This window comes from Microcaecilia unicolor, chromosome 6 (genome assembly GCF_901765095.1).
Source record: "Microcaecilia unicolor chromosome 6, aMicUni1.1, whole genome shotgun sequence".
Classification (NCBI taxonomy): domain Eukaryota; kingdom Metazoa; phylum Chordata; class Amphibia; order Gymnophiona; family Siphonopidae; genus Microcaecilia; species Microcaecilia unicolor.
The window spans coordinates 192017119-192041706 of record NC_044036.1 but is presented as its reverse complement, the minus strand read 5'-3'; the positions used below and the strand labels follow the sequence as shown (position 1 = coordinate 192041706).

At 43.1% G+C, this 24588-nt stretch overlaps 1 protein-coding gene across 1 annotated transcript in view; it reads left to right on the top strand.

Annotated features, from left to right (window-relative positions):
* The window catches only part of LOC115472284 (cyclin-dependent kinase 17-like), a 382263-nt gene that overhangs the window by 314190 nt on the left and 43485 nt on the right, over positions 1-24588 (top strand). The window contains exon 13 of the mRNA XM_030206503.1: positions 6457-6562. Coding sequence (XP_030062363.1) covers positions 6457-6562 — 106 coding nt within the window. The remainder of the gene's footprint in view (positions 1-6456; positions 6563-24588) is intronic.

Genomic DNA, 24588 nt, shown 5'->3' with positions numbered 1-24588 from the left:
CCCCAATGTCAAAGACTCCTCAGCCATTGTGTAAATTTTAATCCAGTTCAGTCTGTGTTGAAAATAACATATTTTTCTCTTGTCAGTGAGGCATTCCATGTTGATCAAAGTCTCCGGGCAAGTCCTTCATTTAGACAACGAAGGTGTAGTATTGCTCTTCCAGTGAAATGCAATCAGACATTTAGCTGCCGCAAGTCCCAGGCACAGCAACTTACTTTCCCAACTAAGTCCCCTATCACTATAAAGATGCAATAGACAGCTGTGTGGGGTACATAGCAAAGTATCCCAAAATCCTCCAGACAGAGATTGCAGTACCCCAACCCAGAAAGAATGACTCAACCAACCTACAATTCCACCAAATATGCTTCTCTAGCATGTGTTAGAGAAACAGTGGGAAACTTGGTCTTCAAATGTACCGGTAATGTAATGTAAACTGGTATCCTTGTTATCCACCAAATCCTATAATATATGTGGATCTAATATCCATTGATCTCTGCCCCCTCTGACATTTCTTTCTTATAGTATAGTTTTGTTGAACCCCATGCTGCAGCCTCCACCAATTCTAATCCCTGCATGAGGTCCAGGAAAGCTCTCCTATGCCTCTTACAATACTGTCTCCCTCCCTTGGAATGATCAAGTCTGGGATCTGATACCATATTAAAATCTCTCCCCACCACCACCTCCCCATGAACAAAATCTTGGAGTGCCCTCTTAAGAGACTTGAAGAATTTCCCCTGACCAGAGTTAGGCACATAAATATTTACAAGGGTCAAATCTTGTCCATTGTAAGTCCCTCAAACAGCTATACACCATCCTTCCTGATCTTTAAACACATGTTGCATACCAAAACCCATCCCTCTCCTAATTAATAGTTCCACCTGTCTGTTGACCTCTTGGTGCCAGATATACCACCACTTACTTTGTCTTCTCTGAAGCACATGGGAGTCTTTCTGAGCTGCAAATCAGTTTCTTGTAAAAGAACTAAATATCCCACTTCATCTTCTCCATTTTCCTGGATTATTCACCCCATTCACATTCCAAGAACACACCCAAATCTCCTTATTTTCCCCCCACACCCTCATCCCTGGTCCCCCCTCCTCCCCCTACCCAGCCAATATGCTGATTCTCCCACACCGTGATCAGCCAACTCTTGAGAAAATGTCAACCCACCCAGAAGGCCGTAGAAATAACCCTAGATCCTAGTTTCAAATATATATGCATATTGAAAACCTATACTCGTAGTCCACAAATACAATTTATGCATACCAATACGTGTTTTCATTCATGCCCTTCCATTCAAAGAACTATCCACTCCCACTTACCAAACAGGTGTTAGGTTGATCTTGAGCCCTTGGGCCTAGGCTGAGGACTAGGGCAGACCAAGCTCACGCTATACAGAGACAATGGACTACGAAGTCCAGCACACCCAGAGACCAGGAAGCACCACCAGAAAGGGAAATAGACCACTCGTACAGGCCGCAAGGCCGAACTGGAACCCAACAAAAGGGAAGGGAAAAAGAATAGAGAGAAGTCCTGGAAAGGACTGGCAATCAGGCCACACACACAGTGCCACACACAGTCACCAACAAAAGGTCACCAGACCAAACACACTGATACAGACAACAACCAGAAGAAGGGAATCCACGCAGAGAGGCAACCCAATCTGTGCCACACAGCTTAAACGAAGGAGCGGCCTATACAGGATCCAAACAAGAGCTACAGCAAGAATAGGGTAAAGGGGAAACCACACAGAAAGACAGCAAGAGCTACACAACTAGGTAAGGAGCAGTCCTCAGTAGGAGCAAACAGCAGGTAAAAGGTTGAGGCAGACTATACAGAGAGACTGCTCAAACTACCCAGCTTAGAAAAGAAGCAGTACTCACAAGACCAGATACAGCAGATAAAGGGTTAAAGCAGACTACAGAGAGAGACTGCTTCAAGCTACACAGCTCAGATGAGGAGCATTGCTCACAAGAACCAAGCAACAGATACAGCAGGTAAAGGGTTAAGGCAGACTATACAGAGAGACTGCTACAAGCTACACAGCCCAGGTGAGGAGCAGTGCTCACAAGAACCAACCAACAGATACAGCAGGAAAAGGGTTAAGAGAGACTACTCAAGCAACACAGCTTAGACAAGGAATAGTCCTCAACAGATACAGCAGGTAAAGAGTTAGTAGGGAAACCCAACAAAGAAGTAAGCTCCCATGGACTCATGCAGCACACACAGCAGGAAAGGGAAAGGCAAGGCACACAGGGAAGCAGCATACACAGAGAAGCTGAACAACAGCAAAGCAATCAGAGGGAGCAGACTTCTACAGACTCAAACACACTGTGTTTGTTCACACTGTGCCACACGCTCAGACTATGCAGAAGCAAGGTAAGTTCACAGCTGAGAGAGAGAACACTAGAGCATCCTATGCAGGCAGAAGTATGCTTAAATAGGGTCAGCCCAGTCCCTGACATGGCCTATCAGGAGCGAGACCCAGTCACTACCCTACCTGTCCCAGTAGGATCATAACAACAGGTCTCTCAAGATGCTGAGCGTGCTGACTTCTTGCTCATACCAATTACCATTTCCCAGGCCAAGTACCTGCAGGGTTCTGGCTCCGATGTTGTTGTCTCCAGATGTGCTGGGACATTATTACATCCCAGCACTTGCAAGGCTGACCAAGACATTTTTTACTTTCTGGAAAAAAAACACCAGCTCTCAAAAACTGCATAACTTCCCTGAATGGACGTCTCTTCTGCAGTGTGGACCAGGTCAGATCCTGTTAAACCCCCAACTTCAGATTCTGCCATAAAAACTCCAGATGTTGATAAGTGTTAGCCAGAATAAGTTATTTAGTTGGAAAACCCACAAAATTCACCACAATATCTTTGAGTGATCCATCCTGCAATGGGCTCAAACTCCTATGAGCTCTCTGAACATAGCTTAAAAGGGGTTACTGCAGGACGTGCTTAGGCGTACAAAGCCTAGGGCAGTGATTCCCAAACCTGTCTTGGAGGCACCCCAGCCAGTCAGGTTTTTAGGATACCCACAATGAATATTCATGAGAGAGATCTGCATGCACTGCCTCCACTACATGCCAATCTCTCTCATGAATAGTCATTGTGGGTGTACTGAAAACATGACTGGCTGGGGTGCCTGCAGGACTAGGTTTGGGAACCACTGGCCTAGGGGACACTCAATGAAATTACATGGAAATATTTTTTCACTCGAAGTATAGTTAAGCTCTGGAACTCATTGCCAGAGGTTGTGGTAACAGCAGTTAGCGTATCTGGGTTTAGAAAATATTTGGACAAGTTCTTGGAGGAAATGTCCATAGTATGCTATTGAGATAGACATGGGGAAGCCATTCTTGGTAGCATGGAATGTTACTCCTGTTTGTGTCAGGTACTTGTGACCTGAACTGGCGACTGTTAGAAGCAGGATACTGGGCTAGATGGAATATTAGTCTGACCCAGTATGGCTATTCTTATGTCCTGTAGTAAGTTTGACATTTGCGTGTGCAAAATAATTTTTACAGTTTTTTCCATGGAGGTGCATGTTGGAGTGGCAGAAAGCAGGCAGGATTAGTGTGTGAGCCCTTACCGACTACAAAATGGGTAGAGATAAGTGCTCATGCACTAATTTTTGTTAATGGCTTTGCACTAATGGTAACATTAACACATGACCATTAATTGAGAAAATAGAAAATATTTCCCAGCTTCGGGAAAAATGGCCTTACTGCATGGGAAAAACCCACATAAAGGTGTTCTAAGGCCAACTTTTCCCACAGCTAGGTAAAAAGACCCCAAAGATATTTTACATTGCCATAGATCTGGTTCAAGATCTTTTTTCTCTAATTCCTTTCAAACAAATGGAAGATTAGAGATGGGTTGGTAATTCAGCGGAATAGAGGGATCAAGAGAAGGTTGTTTGAGAATGCACTTCAGTGTCTGAAATTTATGTATTGTTTAACAATAAAGATCACCTTCTATGAACTGGGCTTTCTTCTACTCATTTGCTTGGTTGTCCTCACTGTGTTTTTGCTTTCCCTGTAAATGGGTTTAATTATCACATGTTTCCAGTCTGTGGTTAAAATATCAGAAGTAAGGTTGTTATTAGTAAATGATACTAAGAATAGAAGAAATCCGGTATGGCTATTCTTAATTAAGGATGTTTGAAAATGATTTGCTGAGTTAAAAATGATCCACTGAGACTAAGGGAAAATTCAGTAGTTTTATTAAAGGCAGGCCATATATGTGAAGGTGGGGTGGGGGGGGGAGGGGGGCAGAGGACCATAAATTGGGATCTGACATTGGTGTAAAAAGGAAAGAAGAAAGAGATTCCCCCTTAACTCAAGAATTTTGGTAGCACACAGCATAATCTCTAGAGCCTGATGCCAGGTCTGCAGACTTGGTTAAAATGGAGAAAATAGTCCAGTAATAGCCCTGTGTGGTATTGTGCCAGAAAGTGGGGTGAGACAATCAGCCATTTGAGAAAAATAAATCTAATTGCTAACTGTGGAGGAGTGGCCTAGTGGTTAGATCACTGGTTTTGCAATCCAGAGGTGGCTGGTTCAAATCCCACTGCTGCTTCTTGTGATCTTGGGCAAGTCACTTAACCCTCCATTGCCTCAGGTACAAACTTGGATTGTGAGCCCTCCTGCGACAGAGAAATATCCAGAGTACCTGAATGTAACTCACCTTGAGCTACTACTGAAAAAGATGTGAGTAAAATCTAAATAAATAAATAACTAGCTAAACATGGCAACTGCTGTCACTCCACCTTTTTGGGGCTGCTTTTAACTCTTAACTCCTATACACTTGCTCAGTACCCATGTCTGTTTTTCATTCCTAAAAAAACAAAAGGAAAACTAGCACTTCCACAAAAAAGCCAAATAAAAAAAAAAAGGAATGGAAATGACCATAGGATACTGTCCAGGGTGTCAAATCAGATTTATTGACCAATCTTATAAGCACACAAAAAGTCTCTATGTACAAGAATCCTTGAGGAGTTCATAGAGAATGCAGTCTCAGTTTATAAAAATACATATGCTATATAGGTGGACTGTTTTTCATTCCTACCATAAGTAATTCCCATATCCCTTATTTGTCCACTTTGTCTATCTTGATTATATAATTTTAACCTCTGTCGAGCAGGGACTGTCTCTTACATGTTTAATATATGTCTAGTAGCGCTATAGAAATGATGATGATTAGTAGTAGTAGTAAGTAGCTGCTAGTGAGGCTATTGCTTGGCATCTGTTGTCACTCCACATGGAGCTGCCAATCAGGCTGTAGCGTGGCATTAGATGTTGCCCTTCAGGGAGCTCAGTTTCTGTGCATGTGTCTTAAGGATATTACTATGGGAGCCTGCCTTTGAGAGAGAGAGGAAGTATACACATAGGCGCCCGGTATAAGAGGCTTGGAGAGGCTAAGCCTCCCCCCTGCTGCAGCAGAATGGATAAGCTGTGGAGTCCAGCTGCTCTGAGGGGATTAAATTGTTGGTTTACCTCCATCCTCACAGCAGGAGCTACAGTGAAAGCCCTCTAGCAGTTGTAGAAATTGGTTTATGGTTTGTTTACCTTACTGCTGGGAAAGCAGGGGGGGTTGGCTGGAGATGTCCTGGGTTGCCAGGGAGATATTTAACGAGGATGACTTCCTGACCTGCATTGAGGACAGATAGCAGCAGAATGGATACTGGGCCAGCATGATCAGAAAAAGTCACCAGACAACAAAGGTAGAAAAGATAATTTTATTTTCATTATAGTGTTTGGAATATGTCCACTTTGAGAATCAGGTGCTCAACATTAAAAGTTTATATTTATTTACTTATTTATGGCATTTTATCCCACATTAAACATGAATTAGGGTGTTTTGTGGCTCTACATGAGAATTGTGATGATATGATCCCTTGTTTCATATTGTTGACGGTCTGCATTTTCCGTATGGGTGGTAGTATATTGGTGTATTAGGTCTGCCCAGTGTAATATTTATGGTACAGTAAGGTTCTGAGTGTGTTTTTGGACAAAGTTGTGCATAGTGTTTTGCAGTTGAGCGATTGTGGTTAGAATATGCTTTGAGCAACCACTTTATTCTTTGACATATGATACATATCTAATATCTAAATTTAATAAAAGGTATTAATTGTGACTTTTATTTTTATTTATTTTTTCTGCGTGTTATCAGACAATTATGGATTTAAGCTCCACTCCTGGCCCCACCCCTAACCCCGCCCCCTTTAGCCTCCCCAAACAGTTGGGCCACCGACCGCCTATGAATATACAAGGAAATCATTGGTGGTCTCTTGTCTCTTACACTGCAAAGTATAAATTAGATATCCTGGATGAGTACGAGTCAGGAGAACCAGGAAAAAGCCGTGCTCTGTGCATTTGGGTGAGGTTCATAAGAAGTGAAACATGACAGAAGATCACATTATGATTAACTCCTCTTTCCTTGTCTTGTGTAGGAACTCCCACAGAAGAGACCTGGCCAGCAGTGTCTTCGGATGAAGAATTCAGGTCTTATAATTTCCCCAGATATAGTCCAGAGCCTCTAATTAACCATGCACCTCGGTAAGACATCTGGGCTATCCTGCACCATATCTTATCTGTTGAACATCAGAAAACATGAGGAGGAAGATTGTGAGCAAAAATCCAGATGATTGTAGTTTTAAAGATTTCCATGTATCAAACTGCAAATATGATAAAAACATCTCTACAAAATACAAAATAGTTTGGATCTCCATCAGGCTTTATCTGCATAACATAGTAAGTGACGGCAGATAAAGACCTGAATGGTCTATCCAGTCTGCCCAACATAACTGAAGAACATAAGAATAGACATACTGGGTCAGTCTCACACATTATCAATTCATGATTAAATCAACAATGAACATGATATTATATACTTGATCATGGTCTTTCTTTGGTATTTCTGGGACATGGACCATATAAGTCGACTCTGTCCTTATGTTCCAATTACTGGAGTTGCCATCAAAGCCCACTCTAACCTATCCAAATCCGTCTTCTCCTTTGCGAGACTCAGACCGTAAAAGTCTGCCCAGCTCTGTCCTCGGTTCCAGCTACTGAAGTTTCTGTTGAACCTCTTCCAGCCCAATTGGATTGCCATATACAGGCCACAGATCTACAAAGTTTGCCCAGCACTGGCCTTAGTTCATCACAGCTGGCGTCACCATCTAAGCGTCACTCACTCATCCACACACATGCAGCCCATTAAGGTATTTTATTTTTTAATATATACCATCCATTTTCTAATTAGAGATCCTCTGTGTTCATCCCACACCTTTCTGAATTCCGTCACCATTTTTGTCTCTACCATCTCCCTCAGGAGGGTATTCCAGGTATCGACCATCCTCTAAAAGAATTTCCTGACATTACTCCTAAGTCTACCACCCCGCAAACTTATAAATTCATCTAACACATGTGAAATTCGTATTTTGAAGACATTCAGATCTTTGAACAGTCTCCATCTTTTCACAACGTTGTTCCTATCTCTATGCCATATCCTGCTGCATATGTTCTAGATTCTCATGTTCAACTGATCTAAAAGTGAAGTTATGTTCTTTTCTGATATTACCGGCTCTCATCTCACATTCCCTAGTCTGATAGGAGCCAACTTTTCAAAATGATTAGGGGTGCTAAACCCAATGGAAATGATTTCTTCCTGGACACAGTCAATGAGATTTCTCAATATTGGGGGTGCTTGAACACCCACAGAGCTGACTGCTATGCCAAGTTTTCTTTTCTGTTCATTCTCCTTCACTTTTGTCACTTCTAAAAGTCCTAGTGTAAATCTTGACCCTGGTCTGTCCCTCCACACTCCTCTTTTCACTATCAGCATCTTAGCATTTCTGAAATCCACACTCTGCTCACATTTGAGGCATGCCATCTTCCCTAGACTAGCTGCTACTGCTTTTTTTACTTCTGTAACATCCTACTCCCTGCTATTCCTGATTTCTTTTTTTTTGTCTATCCAATATATTCTAATTAATGCAACATAAATCATCGCTCTAATGTCACCCTATTATCATATTTTCTGCACTGGTTTCTGGTAAATCATTTTCAATCTACTTTCTCCTCCTGCTTTTCATGGTCTGCCTGTTTCCCACTGTCTTCCATGACAGTGTACACTCTGTCTCAAACTGGTCATATCCTTAGTGACAACCTCTCACTAGATGTTCAAAAAACTACCTCTTGCTTATTTTCAAGAGACTATTTACTTTAGTGTACTCAAGTACCTAAGCACCCTGTTTTTCATTTCTCCTATTCATTTCTATGTACTGTTTATATGTATTCTTTAACTATTGTAAGGTTCTGAAATAGAGCACTGAGTTAGCTACTGTAACTAAATGAATATTTGAAGTGTTTTTAAAGGCGTGAGACCCTGAATTATTCTATATTGTAAAAAAAATGGAAAGACTCATGAAGAGATCCATACAATTTATTTTTGCGTTAAGTAGCCTCCTGATGAATGTTGTGGAGATAGAAATAAAAACAGACATTATGAAAACTTCCAGTAAGCACTGAGGATCCATGGTGATCAATAAGTCAGGGAAAAGCTAGATTGGCTGGGATCTGTCGCATTACACTTTGGTGAAGTTGAGCAGAGACTAGAGTCCTAATGAGCTTTATTTGCTGTTATATTTTGTAACAAATTTCAGGTTTCACATTTACTTGATATAGTGCATATCAAATAAGTAGCTAAGCAGTATTTGAAATGTAAAATTCAATAAATTAATGTAAATAATATTTCCAGAGCTAAAACATTTCAAAAGCTTATTAGAACAGGACTGAGCGGTTGCAGTATTGCAAAGAGGAGGAGGCGATAAGGACAGAAAAAAAAAGAACAGAAAAGATACTTGATCAAGCAACACTGCAGGTCATAAGAACAGGCCATACTAGATCAGACCGATGGTCCATCTAGCCCAGTATCATTCCAACAGTAGCCAATTCAGGTCACAAGTATCTGGCAGAAACCCAATTAGCAGTAACATTCCATGCTACCAATTCCAGGGCAAGCAGTGACTTCTCCTATGTCCATCTCAATAACAGACTATGGACTTTTCCTCCAGGAACTTGTCCAAACCTTTTTTTAAACCCAGATACTCTAACCACTGTTACCAGATCCACTGGTAGCAAGTTCCCGAGCTTAACAATTCTTTGAGTGAAAAAAATATTTCCCCCTATTTGCTTTAAAAGTATTTCATTGAGTGTCCCCTGGTCTTTGTACTTATCAAAAGAGTGAAAGTAGATTCAATTCTACCCATTCTACACCCCTCAGCCATCTCTTTTCCAAGCTGAAGAACCCTAATCTCTTTAGCCTTTCCTCATATGGGAGGAGTTCCATCCCTTTATCATTTGGTCACCCTTCTTTGAATCTTTTCTAATTTCACTATATCTTTTTTGAGATACGGCAACCAGAATTGAATGTAGTACTCAAGGTAAGGGAAGCAATAACAAAGGCCAAGGAGTAGCCGGGTTGGTATTAGCAATAATGCTAATAAACCACTGAGGCAGTGGCGTAGCAAGGGGGGCGGAGGGGGCGGTCCGCCCCGGGTGTCAGCACAAGGGGGGTGCTCCGCTGCTTCCAGGCACCCCCCCCTCCGAACCCAAAATCTACCCCCCCATGGGCGCCTCGTAGAACCCTCCTCCTCCTTCCTTCCCGCCCTTGGCAGCCCTCCTCCTCTCCGCCCCCCCTCCGTGTCATAACCCTTCCCATAGTGGCAGCGACGTCAGTTACTTCCCATAGTGGCAGCGACGTCAGTTACTTGCCAAGAAGGCTGCAGGCTCCCCTCCGGCTTCAGCATCTCCCTTCGCTCTTCACACAGTGAGTGTCCCGCCTTCGCGATGACGCATTTCCTGTTTCCGCGAAGGCGGGACACTCGCTGTGTGAAGAGCGAAGGGAGAAGCTGAAGCCGGAGGGGAACCTGCAGTGCCTTCTTTGTAACGGAACTGATGCCGCTGCCACCACGGGAAGTAAAAGGTTATGATACGGGGGGGGCAGAGAGGAGGAGGAGGAGGGCTGCCATGGGCGGGAAGGAAGGAACGGAGAGGGCAGGGGAGAGAGGAGAATGCTGGACATGGATAGGAGGGGAGAGCAGGGGGAGAGAACAGATTTCTGGACATGGGGAAGAGAAAGGGAGGGCATGGGGGAGAGAAGAGGTCGCTGGAGGGGAGGGCATGGGGGAGAGAAGAGATCGCTGGAGGGGAGGGCAGGGGAGGAGAATTGCTGGACGTGGGTGGATGGATGGAGGGAAGGGCAGGAAGGAACAGAGAGGAGGGCTGTGGGGGAGCTGAGGGAGGGCAGGGAGAATTGCTGGACATGGATGGGAGGGGAGGGCATGGGGAGAGAAGAGATCACTGGAGAGGAGGGGAGGGCAGGGGAGAGAGGAGAATTGCTGGTGGATGGATGGAGGGGGCAGGGGAGAGAGGAAATTTGCTGGATAAGGATGGATGGATGGAGGAGGGGCAGAGGAGAGGAGAATTGCTGGACATGGATGAATGAATGGGGGCAGGGGAGAGAGGAAATTTGAAGGATATGGGTGGATGGAGGAGACGGCAGGAGAGAATGGAGAGTTCCTGGACATAGATGGAGAATTGCTGGATATGGATGGATGAATGGTAGCAGGGGAGAGAGGAAATTTGAAGGATATGGGTGGATGGAGGAGACAGCAGGGGAGAATGGAGAGTTGTTGGACATGGATGGATGGATGGAGGAGAGGAAAGTCAGGAAGGAAATGTACATGGATGGAAGAGAGAAGAGAGAAGAAATGTTGGACAAGGATGGAGGGAAGGAAAGACAAAGGAAGGAGATGCACATGGAGAGAGGGCAGATCCTAGATGGAAGGGACAGGGAGAGAGGGCAGACTTTGGATGGAGGGGACAGGAGAGAGAGGGCAGACACTGGATGGCAGGAAGAGAGAGAGAAGGCAGATGCTGGATGGAAGAAGACAGTGAAAAGAAGATGAGGAAAGCAGAAACCAAAGACAACAAACTGCAAGTAAAATATATATTTTATTTTTTTGCTTTAGGATAAAGTAGTATTGTAGCTGTGTTAATAAATAGAACATGGAAATAAGGTAATCTTTATTGGACTAATTTTAATATATTTTGACTAACTTTCGGAGAACAAAACCCCCTTCCTCAGGCCAGGATAGGATATTGTAAAATCACTATACTGTACTGATCTGATCTGAGGAAGGAGGTTTTGGTCTCTGAAAGCTAAATGTATTAGTCCAATAAAATGGTGGTATTTTATTTTCTGTTTCTGTGGTGTTGTATTGTATGCTCAGTCTGGCCTCTTGGGGGTTCAGTTTAATTTTTGTCTAAATAGAAAGTTTGATTACTTATTCTATAGTGGTTTAGGGTTTATCTGTGTTTGTGAAAAAGACACGGCTTTCAGTTGGCATTGACTGTGCAGGATCGATGATCTGTACTATTCTGTCTGGTTACGTTTTACAATAGGCGAATTGATGTTCTAGTGCTCACTGTAGTGTTTAAGATGCTTTCCTTTTCCTTATGTGACTCGTAGAAATTACTGCTTATGGTATGGTAAAATTGTTCTAGAGATCCTGAGTGTTTTGTATTCTCGGTATGCCTAGTACTGGATTTTGGAGGGGGGTGTTAAAAAATGACCGGCCCCGGGTGTCAACTACCCTAGCTACGCCACTGCGCTGAGGTCAATATTGTTATTTGGTGGCAGCATGATGTTGCCCAATGGGGCCATAAGGTCTTAGGAAGTTTGATATTCAGCCACACTTTCACTAGTTTTTTATAACTTGTAAGCCTCCCCTCGTTTCAGGGATCACTTTTCTCCTGGGGCTCAGCTCCTGTTTCCAATGACCACTGCCGATACAGCACAACTCACACACTTGGTTAATTCAAAACAAAATCCTCTTTATTTCTGCTTCCCCCTTTTAGCCGAGTTCATAAAGTTCAAATCCAGAAGTGCGTAATTCAGTTCGGCTGCTTCTCTTAAATGTCCAATCCTCAAGGGAAAGGAAAACAAAATCCCACAAAAAGAAAACTAGAGCTGCAACTTAGCTCTCCCCCAACAACTGAAGATGCTTTTACCAAAACTGAAAACTGCCCTTTAAAGTTCTTAGCACTTTCAAAGTTCAGTTCTCCCTTTTCACTCAGCAAGGAGCCACAGCAACTTGGCCCCTCACTGTAGCAGTGCTCCTCCCTCTGCACAGAAACAAATACTCTGTGACCTCCCCACACTGCTCTCTTCAAACACAGTAAATGGCACTTATCCTTTAACAGCTCATGTCCATTTGTTCCTCTTGATCCGGTATAGCAGCTTGGGAAGCTGGCAGACTCTCTTCCCATTCCGTGTCACTTCTCCCTTCACTGCTACCTCCTTCCCCTCCTCCGTTCCCTAAAGTCTTTTGGAAGACAGCCTTACCTTCCTCACAGGTGGCAGGGATTATGTACTGATTCTTTACCCAGGCAAATTGGTCATCTGGGCTCTTGCGCCCCCTGCTGGCTAAAGGTGTCTCTGACATTCCCTTACTGCAGCTGAGGGGCCCCGTTCCCGGGGAAGGAATCCCTACCGGGTTTTGACTCCCACCACTCTCTCTGATGGATTCTGGGTAAGGTAGTTCTGGCTTATAAAACTTCCCTGGAGGCATAAGGGACCTCGTCCTCTTACAAACTACTGTATTAAGATTGTTCATAGTCATGGGAACACTGAATGATAGATTAAGCTAGAGATTTTGTTTGATCATTTGCTCAGGATAGTAGAGAACCAAGGAAGAAAGAGACAAAAACTGACTTGGATCATGTGAAAACCTTCCTTTAGAACCACAGTAGATTAAGGTCCTCTGAAATCTCACTGGGCATCAAGACTTGGGGGGTGAAAGTGCTTATGCTGTGACCTGAAAAGCAGATTTCTTCCTTTGCTCCTGCCACAATTGACTTAGTTTTGATATTTGTTCAGCCAGCCCTATATAACTATTTCTACTCATTCATGACAAAGGAACTGTCTAAATGATTTTTACTAGCTTTGTGAGGTGAACAGGTGGCTAAGCCAAACCAAACCAGGAAGTGAACCAAAGAGCATAATGTAGGTCTGAATGCTGAGCAAATCTTCGACAGTCACACATGGTCCAGTAGGCTGACTGATCCTATCACCATGGAAGTTATTTGTGAATTTATGGAGAGTCTTAACATGAAGTTATCCAAGCAAGTGGGCCCTAGTTGGGAATTATGCTAGATAAAGTGGCCCAACTCTTTTCTGTGTTTGAGGGCAGTTGGGCCTGGTCACAAAGCTGGAGGACTTTCTGCTTTCTGGATGCTGCCTCATCAAAAATTGAAAAACTGGAATAGAGTGCAAAGTTTTCCATAGAAAAGCAGGATAAAATCAAAAACAGGTCTTGCCATAATAATAATTGCTGGGCCAGGTTGCTGGAGAAGTTGGAAGGCCGAGACTTGGTGAATTTGTTCTCGAAATATTTTCTCACTCAATGAATATTTAAGCTCTGGAACTCGCTGCTGGAGGATGTGGTTAACAGCGGCTAGCATATCTCAGATTAGAAAAAGGTTTGGACAAGTTCCTTGAGGGAAAAGTCCATAGTCTGTTATTGAGAGAGAGCCACTTCTTGCCCCAGGATTGGTAGCATGGAATGGTACTACTAATTGGGTTTCTGCCAGGTTCTTGTGACCTGGATTGGCCACTTTTGGAAGCAGGATACTGGGTTAGATGGACCATTGGTCTGGCCCTGTGGCTGTTCTTATTTTCTTAAAATGGACTCCTTCTCTTCTGCAGTTGGATAACAACAATGGAGCAATCAAACTTAACAGGGTACAACACACTATTGTTCCAACTCCCATGATAGAGTCTGATTTGGAGCAGTTATCCACTTCTTAATTTTCAAGATAAACAGTGGATCCTTGATATAGCTTCAGAGGCAGATTTACTTCTTCCAAGAATTTTTGGTTGATTTATAGAGCCATCATCGAGGCTTTAGAGACTGAAAAGAACTTGATACAGCGCAGTGTTCAGAATTCTATACAAGGCCTGGCTTGCTTAAACATTTCACACAACAGGACAGCATCTGTCTTTGAGACAGTGAAGGCCACAAAGCATTTTGTATGGTCTTTGGCCTAGAAAGCCTCACAGGACTGAGTAACATTGCTTGGAATGGGAAGCTTGCCGCTGTTGACTGTGGCAAGAGCAGCAGGACAATGACATGAGACAAATTGCTTATTATTTGTGCTAGATTTGTTATGGTAAGTGAAATGCCTGATTAAGAGGGGGGGATTATTCTCCGTTCAGCTAGATGCTGTTCACTATCCTGCATATGATGATCTATTATTATTATTATTATTAGCATTTGTATAGTGCTACCAGACGCACGCAGCACTGAACACCTGACACAAAGAGACAGTCCCTGCTCAAAAGAGCTTACAATCTAAATAATACAGACAGATAAGACGGTTGCGGGTGAGGGAAGTAATGGGTGAGAAGGAAGGAAGGGACAAGGGGAGGGCAATTGAGTAGTGGCTAGGAGCTAAAAGCAGCAGTGAAAAGGTGGGTTTTTAGCATAGATTTGAAAATAGGTAGAGATGGAGCTAGACGTATAGGTTCAGGAAGTCTATTCCAGGCATAAGGTGCCGTGAGAGAAAAGGAACAAAGCCTGGAGTTAGCAGTGGAGGAGGAGGGGGACGACATGAGAGAGTTGTCCAGTGAGTGGAGTTCACGGGGAGGAATGTAGGGGGAGTGGAGAGGTAATGGGGGGCTGCAGAGTGGATGCATTTAAAGGTCAGTACGAGAAGTTTAAACTGTATGTGGAAGCGGACAGGGAGCCAGTGAAGTGACTTGAGGAGTGGGCTAGTGTGGGTATAACGATTCTGGTGGAAAATAAGTCATGCCACAGAATTTTGAACAGATTGGAGAGGAGAGAGATGGCTGAGTGGAAGACCAGTGAGAAGTAAATTGCAATAGTCCAAGCGAGAGGTGACAAGGGTATGGATAAGGGTTCTGGTAGTGTATTCAGAAAGGAAGGGGCGAATTTTGCTAGTGTTGTAGATAAAGAAACGACAGGTTTGGCGATCTGTTGGAAAATATATCCCACCTATCCTGCATATATAAAGAAAGGCTTAGGAAATGGCAAATGTAATAAGAATGATAATTTATTATCACATCAAATGAACACTTATGGCTGTAAATATACTTACTGCATATAATTATCTCACAAACAAAAATGAACTGTTCCACAGTATTGAGGGCCCCTTTTACCAAGCTGCAGCAAAAGGGGGTCTGCGCTGGTGTTGGTGTGTGCTTTTTACGTGCGCCGAGGCCCCCTTTACTGCATCAGGTAAAAGGGAAGTCGCTCCTGCAGGAAATGGCCATACGGCAAGTAAAGCACTTGCCTCGTGGCCATTTCGGTGGGGAGCCCTTATCGCCACCCATTGAGGTGGCAGTAGGGGTTCCCGCGCTTCCATTGCCTGGATACCGACGGGTACATTCTGCGCTACATAGTGCCGGATATGATGGCACGCTAGGGATGGGAAATACTGCTGGGCTGCATTGGGCTTACCGCTGCTTAATAAAAGAGGCCCTTAGTGAAGCTAAAAAATAAAAAATACTGGAAACCATACACACCCAAAAAATTATTGAATCCAGCGACAATAAATACTGTTCTTCAAACAGAAAAAACAATTTTTTAAAGAATTTTGTAGGTTTTGCAACTTTTCATTTTAGAAAGGAGGAAAATGCTTCGGCAGTCAAAGTTAATTGCCATTGGCTGGGCACAACCCACTTGTTTTTCAAAAGCCAAGGCTGCTTTTGACTAAGACCACTCATCGGCTAAAATCCTCCAAAAATTATTATTTCAATTTTGCTTATTCAATTTCAACATTTTAAAGCAATGAAAACGTCTTCTGGCAAATCTGTTCCAAATCTTTTCTTTTTCCCGCCATATAACATCACACAGCGTGTATCAAAGAAGTACTTCACTTAGCTTGAGTTTCCATTCATCACACTCCCAACAGGGACCCATTTCACCTAAACAGGCTTTCTCAGGTGATATTGTTTGTTCAACACTGTGTGAAAAAATATATGTTTTTAAAAGGCAGATAAATTCAGTTGCGATCACAATTTAGCCAACTCACTGCGATGTGCACTCACTGTAACACAGTCTTTCATCCAACATGCTGACTGGCAGATTGCTATCCTTGAAAAATGGCCCCAGTATTTCATTCAAACGCTGACATCTATGTCAATGATGACATCTAATTTATTGATCGTAGCTTTATTGTTCCCTACAAGAACAAATACGTACAACTGTCCTTTCATTCAAACTGTGATAAAAGAATATTAAATGCATCAATACATAAACAGTTTAGAAAAATGCAGAACACAGCAGCCAGATTCATATTTGGAAAACCAAAATACGAAGGTGCAAAGCCCCTACGAGAGAAACTACACTGGTTACCACTCAGAGAACGCATCAAGTTCAAAGTATGTACCCTAGTACATAAGATCATCCACGGCGAGGCCCCAGCCTACATGTCAGACCTGATTGACCTACCACCCAGGAATGCCAAAAGATCATCTCGCACATTCCTTAATCTTCATTTCCCCAACTGCAAAGGCCTAAAATATAAATTAATGCACACATCAACCTTTTCCTATATGAGCACGCAATTCTGGAACGCATTTCCACGTAACCTAAAGGCGACCTATGAACTGACCAACTTCGGCAAACTGCTGAAGACCCATCTTTTCGATAAGACATATCATAAAACCAAAACATATGAAATCCCCACATATATCTAGTAAGCAATGTTAAGAACGCCATACATTACAGAATCATCATGTTTTCTATTACCATTCAACCCAAGACACTCTGTAACACTAGATGTCAACTCTCTGTTCATTTCCACTAGCCACGATTTATTGTAAGCCACATTGAGCCTGCAAAGAGGTGGGAAAATGTGGGATGCAAATGTAATAAATAAATAAATTCATTTAAACCCCTTGGTTTCAATGATTAAAGTCTGTGAATCCAGCGTTGTTTACAGCGCAACAATTGTTGGTCAAGATCACCACCCCTAATGTCTGGAAGAAGTAAATCAATGGCATGGCACTCAAAATCTGTGAACTCATGTTTTTGTAAAATACTGTGAGCAACCAAAGGTGTGCCTTTGTTAGAATTCACTAAACTGTGACAATTTTCATTCATGCGAACGTGTAAGGCACGTGTGGTTTTTCCGATGTAGAGTTTATTACAAGGACATCTGAGCAAATATACCACATCTCGAGATTTGCAGGTCGTTAATTGTCTCAAAACATATTTTTTCATCTACTGGATTTTAAAAATCCATGCATTCTTTTGTGGTATAGTAAATGACATGTGGAGGGGCATAATCGAACAAGGCGCCCAAGTTTTCTTGAGGGCGTCCTCGCAGGACGTCCTCGCGAAGGGGCAGGGAAACCCTTATTATCAAAACAAGATGGGCATCCATCTTTCGTTTCGATAATACGGTCAGGGATGCCCAAATCTCAACATTTAGGTCAACCTTAGAGATGGTCGTCCCCGGTTTTCAACGATAATGGAAACCAAGGACGCCTATCTCAGAAACGACCAAATCCAAGCCATTTGGTCATGGGAGGAGCCAGCATTCGTAGTGCACTGGCCCCCTGACTTGCCAGGACACCAACCGGGCACCCTAGGGGGCACTGCAGTGGAATTCAGAAGTTGCTTCCAGGTGCATAGCTCCCTTACCTTGGGAGCTGAGCCCCCCAAACCCACTCCCCACAACTGTACACCAGTACCATAGCCCTTAGGGATGAAGGGGGGCACCAAATGTGGGTACAGTGGGATTGTGGTGAGTTTTGAAGGGCTCACATTTACCACCACAAGTGTAAAAGGTAGGGGGGGATGGGCCTGGGTCTACCTGCCTGAAGTGCACTGCACCCACTAAAACTGCTCCAGGGACCTACATACTGCTGTCATTGAGCTGGGTATGACATTTGAGGCTGGCATAGAGGCTGGCAAAAAATATTTTAAAAGGTTTTTTTTGAGGGTGGGAGGGGGTTAGTGACCACTGGGGGAGTAAGGGGAGGTCATCCCCGATTCCCTCCGGTGGTCATCTGGTCAGTTTGGGCACCTTTTTGAGGTTTGGTCACAAATGGACCAAGTAAAGTCGGTCAAGTGCTCGTCAGGGACGCCCTTCTTTTTTCTATTATCGGCCGAGGACGCCCATTTGTTAAGCACGCCCCAGTCTCGTCTTCGCTACGCTTCCGACACGCCCCCGTGAACTTTGGTCATCCCCACGACGGATAGCAGTTGAGGACGCCCAAAATTGGCTTTCGATTATGCCGATTTGGGCGACCCTGGGAGAAGGACTCCCATCTTGCGATTTGTGTCGAAAGATGGGTGCCCTTCTCTTTCGAAACTAAGCCTGAAAGTAACATTGTAAAGGACGGCAGATAAAGACCTGAACGGTCCATCCAGTCTGCCCAACGACATAAAATCATTTTATATGGTATGTGATACTTCATATGTACACCCAAGTTTGATTTGTCCTTCCCATTCTCAGGTCACAGACTATAGAAGTCTGCCCAGCACTGTTCTTGTACTGTGGGAGTGGAAGGCGTACCATCCTCAGGGTGAAGCAGTATATCAGCATTGAAATCCAGACGGGTCTCGGTTCTCCTGATGACGCTTATTATAGCGAAACACCATGTGTGTTGAGAACGAAGGACGTTGTTGAGATTGGAAGATTTACCAAATACAAGCCACGTTAAGGATGACGGCATGAGCACAAAAATCTTAACTTCACGTTCACACATCCACTAAGCCCTCAGGCGACTACTGGGCAAGAACTGGTCAACAATGTGATTACAATGGACTGCACCTGCCTGCAGCTAAGTGTCTATTAAGCAATAGCAATGTGTATTCACCTGAATAAGTGGTGCAGTGGATAAAGCACAAGTCTTGTAAGCAATGTGTATTCAAGTGCACTCTAAGATATAGGTGGTAAGGGAGGGCAGAAGTGCAATGATGCCTAAACAGACATATTACCTTTCCAGTAGACTCACCTGAATAATATGTATTTCACTGAGCACTTCTAATACTATTTAAGCATAGTGTGTTTGGGTTGAGGCTCACAGCATAGTAGAAAAGAATACATTTTAACTGCCAGACCCTCGACCAGTCTAACTTTTGGAGATCCCTTCTCATCGTGTCTACTCCCTCCAGGGTATCCACTCTATTGACTATCTTTGTGTTATCTGCAAACCTTTCCTTCCAACCCTTCAGCAATATCTCTCACAAATATAGTAAATAAAATGGGCCCAACACCGACCCCTGAGGGACCCCACTGCTCACCATCCTTTCCTCCGAGTAGATACCATTTACTACCACCCTCTGCCACCTGTCGGCCAACCAGTTTTCTATCCAGTTCACCACTTTTGGTCCTAAGTTCAGCCCTTTCAACTTATTCACGGGTCTTCCATGCTGAAATCCAAGTAGATTACATCTAGCGCAAGGCTTTCATCCATTTCTTTGTCACCCAGCCAAAGAAGTCAATGAGATTGTTTGGCAGGAATTTCCTTTGGTAAAGCCATGTTGCCTCGGGTCCTGTAACCCATTGTCTTCTCGAAAGTTAACTATCCTTTCTTTCAGCAGCGATGCCATTATTTTTCCTACCACTGACGTGAGACTTACCGGTCTGTAGTTTCCCACTTCTTCCCTATCTCCACTTTTGTGAAAAGGGACCATATCCGCTCCATAGTACTCGCATACCGAATAACCAATCATTGAGTAAAACATCTAAAAAGAATTCTGCAGCACACGGGTCTTTCAACAAATGATAGATCTGTACAGTGTTCATTTTTTACATGTAAACAGGACATTCCTTTACTGATTGATTTCTATTAGATTGTAATGTTTTTGGTACAAGGTAAAGCGTTCTCAAAGCAGATTTCTGCACGCAGATTACCAGTTTTGATCAGGAAGTAATGATCTGCGTGCTCCTGGTCGGGTGACAGGTTGAAATCCAGCAAGGTGTAACCTCTGTAAAACTCTGTATGGTCGATCATCAACACACTTTCATATGTTTACTGGTCACTGGTACCAGCTGCATGTAGTCTCTTATGCAGTGACCATGTTCAAAGTCTGATTGAAGAGGTTTCCCGTAGGATCCGCTGAAAGTTTTGCTGTCCACAAATTCCAGGATGATGAGAATGTTTTCCTGGTTGGTAAGGTGAGCTCCAATGAGTATACTGAACACCTTCAACCCCATGCAGTCTTGTTGTTGGCCTTTAGCCGCGCTTCAGCATGACCCCGGTGACAATTTTACTCTTTATGAATAGTGAGGTGGACAGGATCTGCACCTTGTACTGTTCATCGTCCCTCAGTTCTTTGGTCGCCCAGTAAAAAAAGTCAATAAGATTCATTTGGCAGGATTTTCCTCCTTTCTTCTGCTGGTTATACCCATCTCTATGCAGCCTAGCTTCCTTCTGGCCACGGCCGTTGCCTTGTCACATAGTTTCTTCACCTTCATATCCTCCGACACCAACATCCCAAGGTTTCTCCCCTGAGTCGAGCTTACTAATATCTCCCCTCCTATTCGGTATCTCTCTTATGGGTTTCTACACCCCAAGTGCATCACTCTGCACTTCTTGGCATTACATTTTAACTCAACACTTATCTATACTGGGGTATCTAATTGTTCTGGTTTCACTATACCTATGTACCAAACAAACAGAAACCATTTTTTTTATTTTTATATATGCTCTTATAATCAAAAAACCCCTTATCTATGTACAAATTACTTAATATATTAAATCAGTAGTGCTCAGTGATACCATACTACTCTGGCATGGGTTGCCCTTAGTAATATTTGGTTAGCAACATCATAGCACTATGACCCTGCCTTCCTCCTTATAACATACTGCAATCTTATTCTTAATATATCAGCAGGTTATCATTGCACTTATCTTTGAGTTGAATCTCCGGAGTAGATATTAAAAGTGTTGTGCTGTATGTGCCATCAGTGTGTGAAATCGTCTAATCAATCCTTCACCGTTCTCTGTTTTCTTATGTCTCTTAAATTAAATTTAAATTTAACTGCCAGACCCTCAACCATTCTTCTAACTTTTGGAGATCCCTTCTTATCATTTCTACTCCCTCCAGGGTATCCATTCTATTAGCTATCTTCATGTCATCCGCAAAAAGGCAAACCTTTCCTTCCAACCCTTCAGCAATATCTCTCACAAATATGTTAAACAAAATAAGGCTTCTGTGGGGGACCGTATCAAAGGCTTTACTGAAGTCCAAGTAGATTACATCTACATTTGTCTTCTAGAAAAATAACTATCCTTTCTTTCAGCAGCGACTCCATTATTTTCCCTACCACCAACGTGAGATTTACCGGTCTGTAGTTTCCCACTTCTTCCCTGTCTCCACGTTTGTGAAGAGGGACCACATCCGCTCATCTCCAATCTCGTGGAACCTCTCCCGTCTCTAAAGATCTATTAAATAAATCTTTAAGTATCCTGGGATGTATCCCATCTGGCCCCATAGCTTTGTTCACCTTCAGATTCTCCAGCTGTTTATAAACTCTTTCTTCCGTAAACGGCGCAGTATCCACTCCATTCCCAGATGTTCCCTTGGCAGCCAACCGCAGTCCTTTTTCAGGATTTTCCTCCATGAACACCGAAGAGAAATAATTGTTTAGCACGTTCGCTTTATCTTTATCACTCTCCACATAGCCATTCTCATTATCTTTCAGTCTCTTCTCCTTTCTCCAATATATCTGAAAAAAAATCTTGTCACCTCTCGTTACATCTTTAGCCATTTTTTCTTCCGCTCGCGCTTTCACTAGCCGTATTTCCCTCTTCGCTTCTTTCAGTTAAATCTGATAATCTTTTCCGTGATCCTCTCGTTGCGTTCTTTTGTATTTCTTGAATAAAGTCTCTTTTGCTCTTATTTTTCAGCTATTTCCTGCTTCTCTTGTTTTTGTTTACTTTCCTCACAAAAAGATCAGTCTCCATATTTATAGCAGCCTTTAGCTTGGACCACTGTTTTTCCACTTCTCCTACTCCTTCCCACGACAACAGCTCCTTCTTCAGGTATTCCCCCATTTTATCAAAACCGGTATGTCTGAAATCCAGTACTTTGTGCGTCTGCACTCCGCCTTTGCCCTTATATCAAACCATACGGTGTGATGATCACTATTACATAGGTGGGCACCCACCTGGATATCAGAAACACTACCTCCATCATTAGTGTGCACTAGATCCAGCATCGACCCTTCCCTCATGGGTTCCGTCACCATTTGTCTGAGCAAGGTGCTTTGACAGGCATCCACAATCTCCCTACTTCTTTCCGATTCTGCAGACGGGACGTTCCAATCCACCTTAGACAAATTGAAATCTCCCAACAGTAGCGCCTCCCATTTCATACCAATCTTTTGAATATCTTCTATCAGATCCTTGTCTTACTTCTCCGTTTGCTCAGGAGGTCTGTAGATAACTCCTGTGTGGATACAGGTTCCAACTTCTCTTTCCAGGATGATCCATAAAGCTTCTTCTTTTCCCCAGGTTCCCCGCATTTCAGCCACTCTGATATTCTCTCTCACATACAGAGCCACTCCTCCACCTGTTCGGCTGTCTCTATCCTTCCTAAAATGGTTATGGCCCGGTACAGTCACATCCTATTCATGAGAATTGTTGAACCACGCCTCTGTAATAGCAACAATATCCAAGTTTTCTTCAAACATCAGGGCTTGCAAGTCTTGAACCTTTTTACTTAGACTACGAGCATTTGTGCACATAGCTTTCCATGTGCTTAGTGAGTTTGGGTGGTTTTTTATATTTACATGACCTTTCCCTCTGCCATCATGTTTATTCTGGGGGTGACTTTCCAAAATCCCCTGTTTCCTTTTCACCCCCACCCTCTAGTTTAAATGTCTAGAAACATACTGTCTGAATTTCTCCCCAAGGATCCTTTTTCCATCACAGAAAGATGTAGCCCATCATTACAGTACAGCCTGTTATTTTTCCACGTATTACTCCATGCTCCTATGTATCTAAAATCTTCTTCTTTACACCAAGACTCAAGCCACTTATTGAATTCCTCTAGTTTGCGTAGTCTTTCCTCTCCCATCCCCAACTTAGGAATTACTTCAGAAAAAGCCACAGTCCGAACCAAAGATTTCAGTCCCTCCCCAAACTTCTGGTACGCTCTCTGTGCTGTAAAAATTGCTATTGTTGGCCAGGTCATTTGTCCCCTGGTGAATTACCTTGCTCTCTTCTCGGATCACTTTCAGTATTTGGTCTGTACATCTTGTAGCTGAAGATCCTGGAAGACATTTCACTACGTTGGAACCCCTGAACTGTGCTCCTAAGTTTAATGCCTCTGATAATGGAGTCTCTGAGCAGTAATAATTTTCTGCTTTTCACAATTCTGTCATTAGTTGGGGGATGTTTCTGGGGTTGTGCTATTTTTATTGCCTCTGGTTCTACCACAGTACTTCTTTTTTCACTATCATAATGATGCAACGCTGCAAAAGAATTTGACAGGGGCAAAGCTTGGAAGGGCGAGTGTTTCTGTGTCACAGATCTTAGCCTACCAGAGCCTACTGTGACCCATCTATTCCTCTGATGTTTCATTCTCTGAGGCAGTGGTGGTGGTAAATTAGCTGGGAAATGAGTAATCCTGGACGCTTCTTTAATTGTAGTTAATTCCTTCTTGAGTTTCTGATCTCTTCTTTCAAGGCTCATATTTGGAGACAGGACAAGCTCTAAGGTTCCAGATAGTTTGCCTTAGGATTAAAGCAGAACATATGTATTGCACTGAATGAAGGTCATAATGATATGGTTCAGTTACCAGTCAAACCAAGTCTGAAAATGCCCAGCGCAACTCCCAGCTCACAAGGTAAACTTAGGTTCTACTACCCAGCTCGAAACAAAATTGCCCCTCCTCCAGAGCTATGAGTCACCAGATGCTATGTAACCAAAATTGATTGAATTAAGTCTCTGGCAGGGTAGATTCAACAAACAATTCTAATGAAAACAGACACCAGATTCAATGTCACCAGATTAAGTCACAGGTTTAAAACACTTGGCACAGGTTAAAACACAGTTACAATGAAAACACCTTTAAGACAATTCCAGCATAAAAAGATGAAATCACTAGCACAGATATTCAAAACACAATTCTCTAAATCCCTTTAAGACAATACCAGCATAAAAATATAAAATCACAGTGCAATATAGGCAATAGGATAGAGACAGATAAGGAACTTCTGGAGGTCAGACCCTCTGTAAGTGAAAGGACAGGTTTTATTTTGGTTTGGTTTTTTGTTTTTTGTGTTAATAGGATAGAATAAAAAGGGGGTGAAATAGAATAAAGGAGTCAATAGTTTAAAAGGGGTGAAATAGAATAAAGGAGTCAATAGTAGCACTCCCTCCTCTTTCCAGAGCCTTCTCCAAAATGATGGCACCCTGCCCTGCTCAGTGCATATTGAGATGCACTGGGTGGGGGCTTCCCTACCATATAAGGGAGAAACATCCTTATATGGTAGGGAAGCCCCACCCAGCTTATCCCAGGATGTTGTGG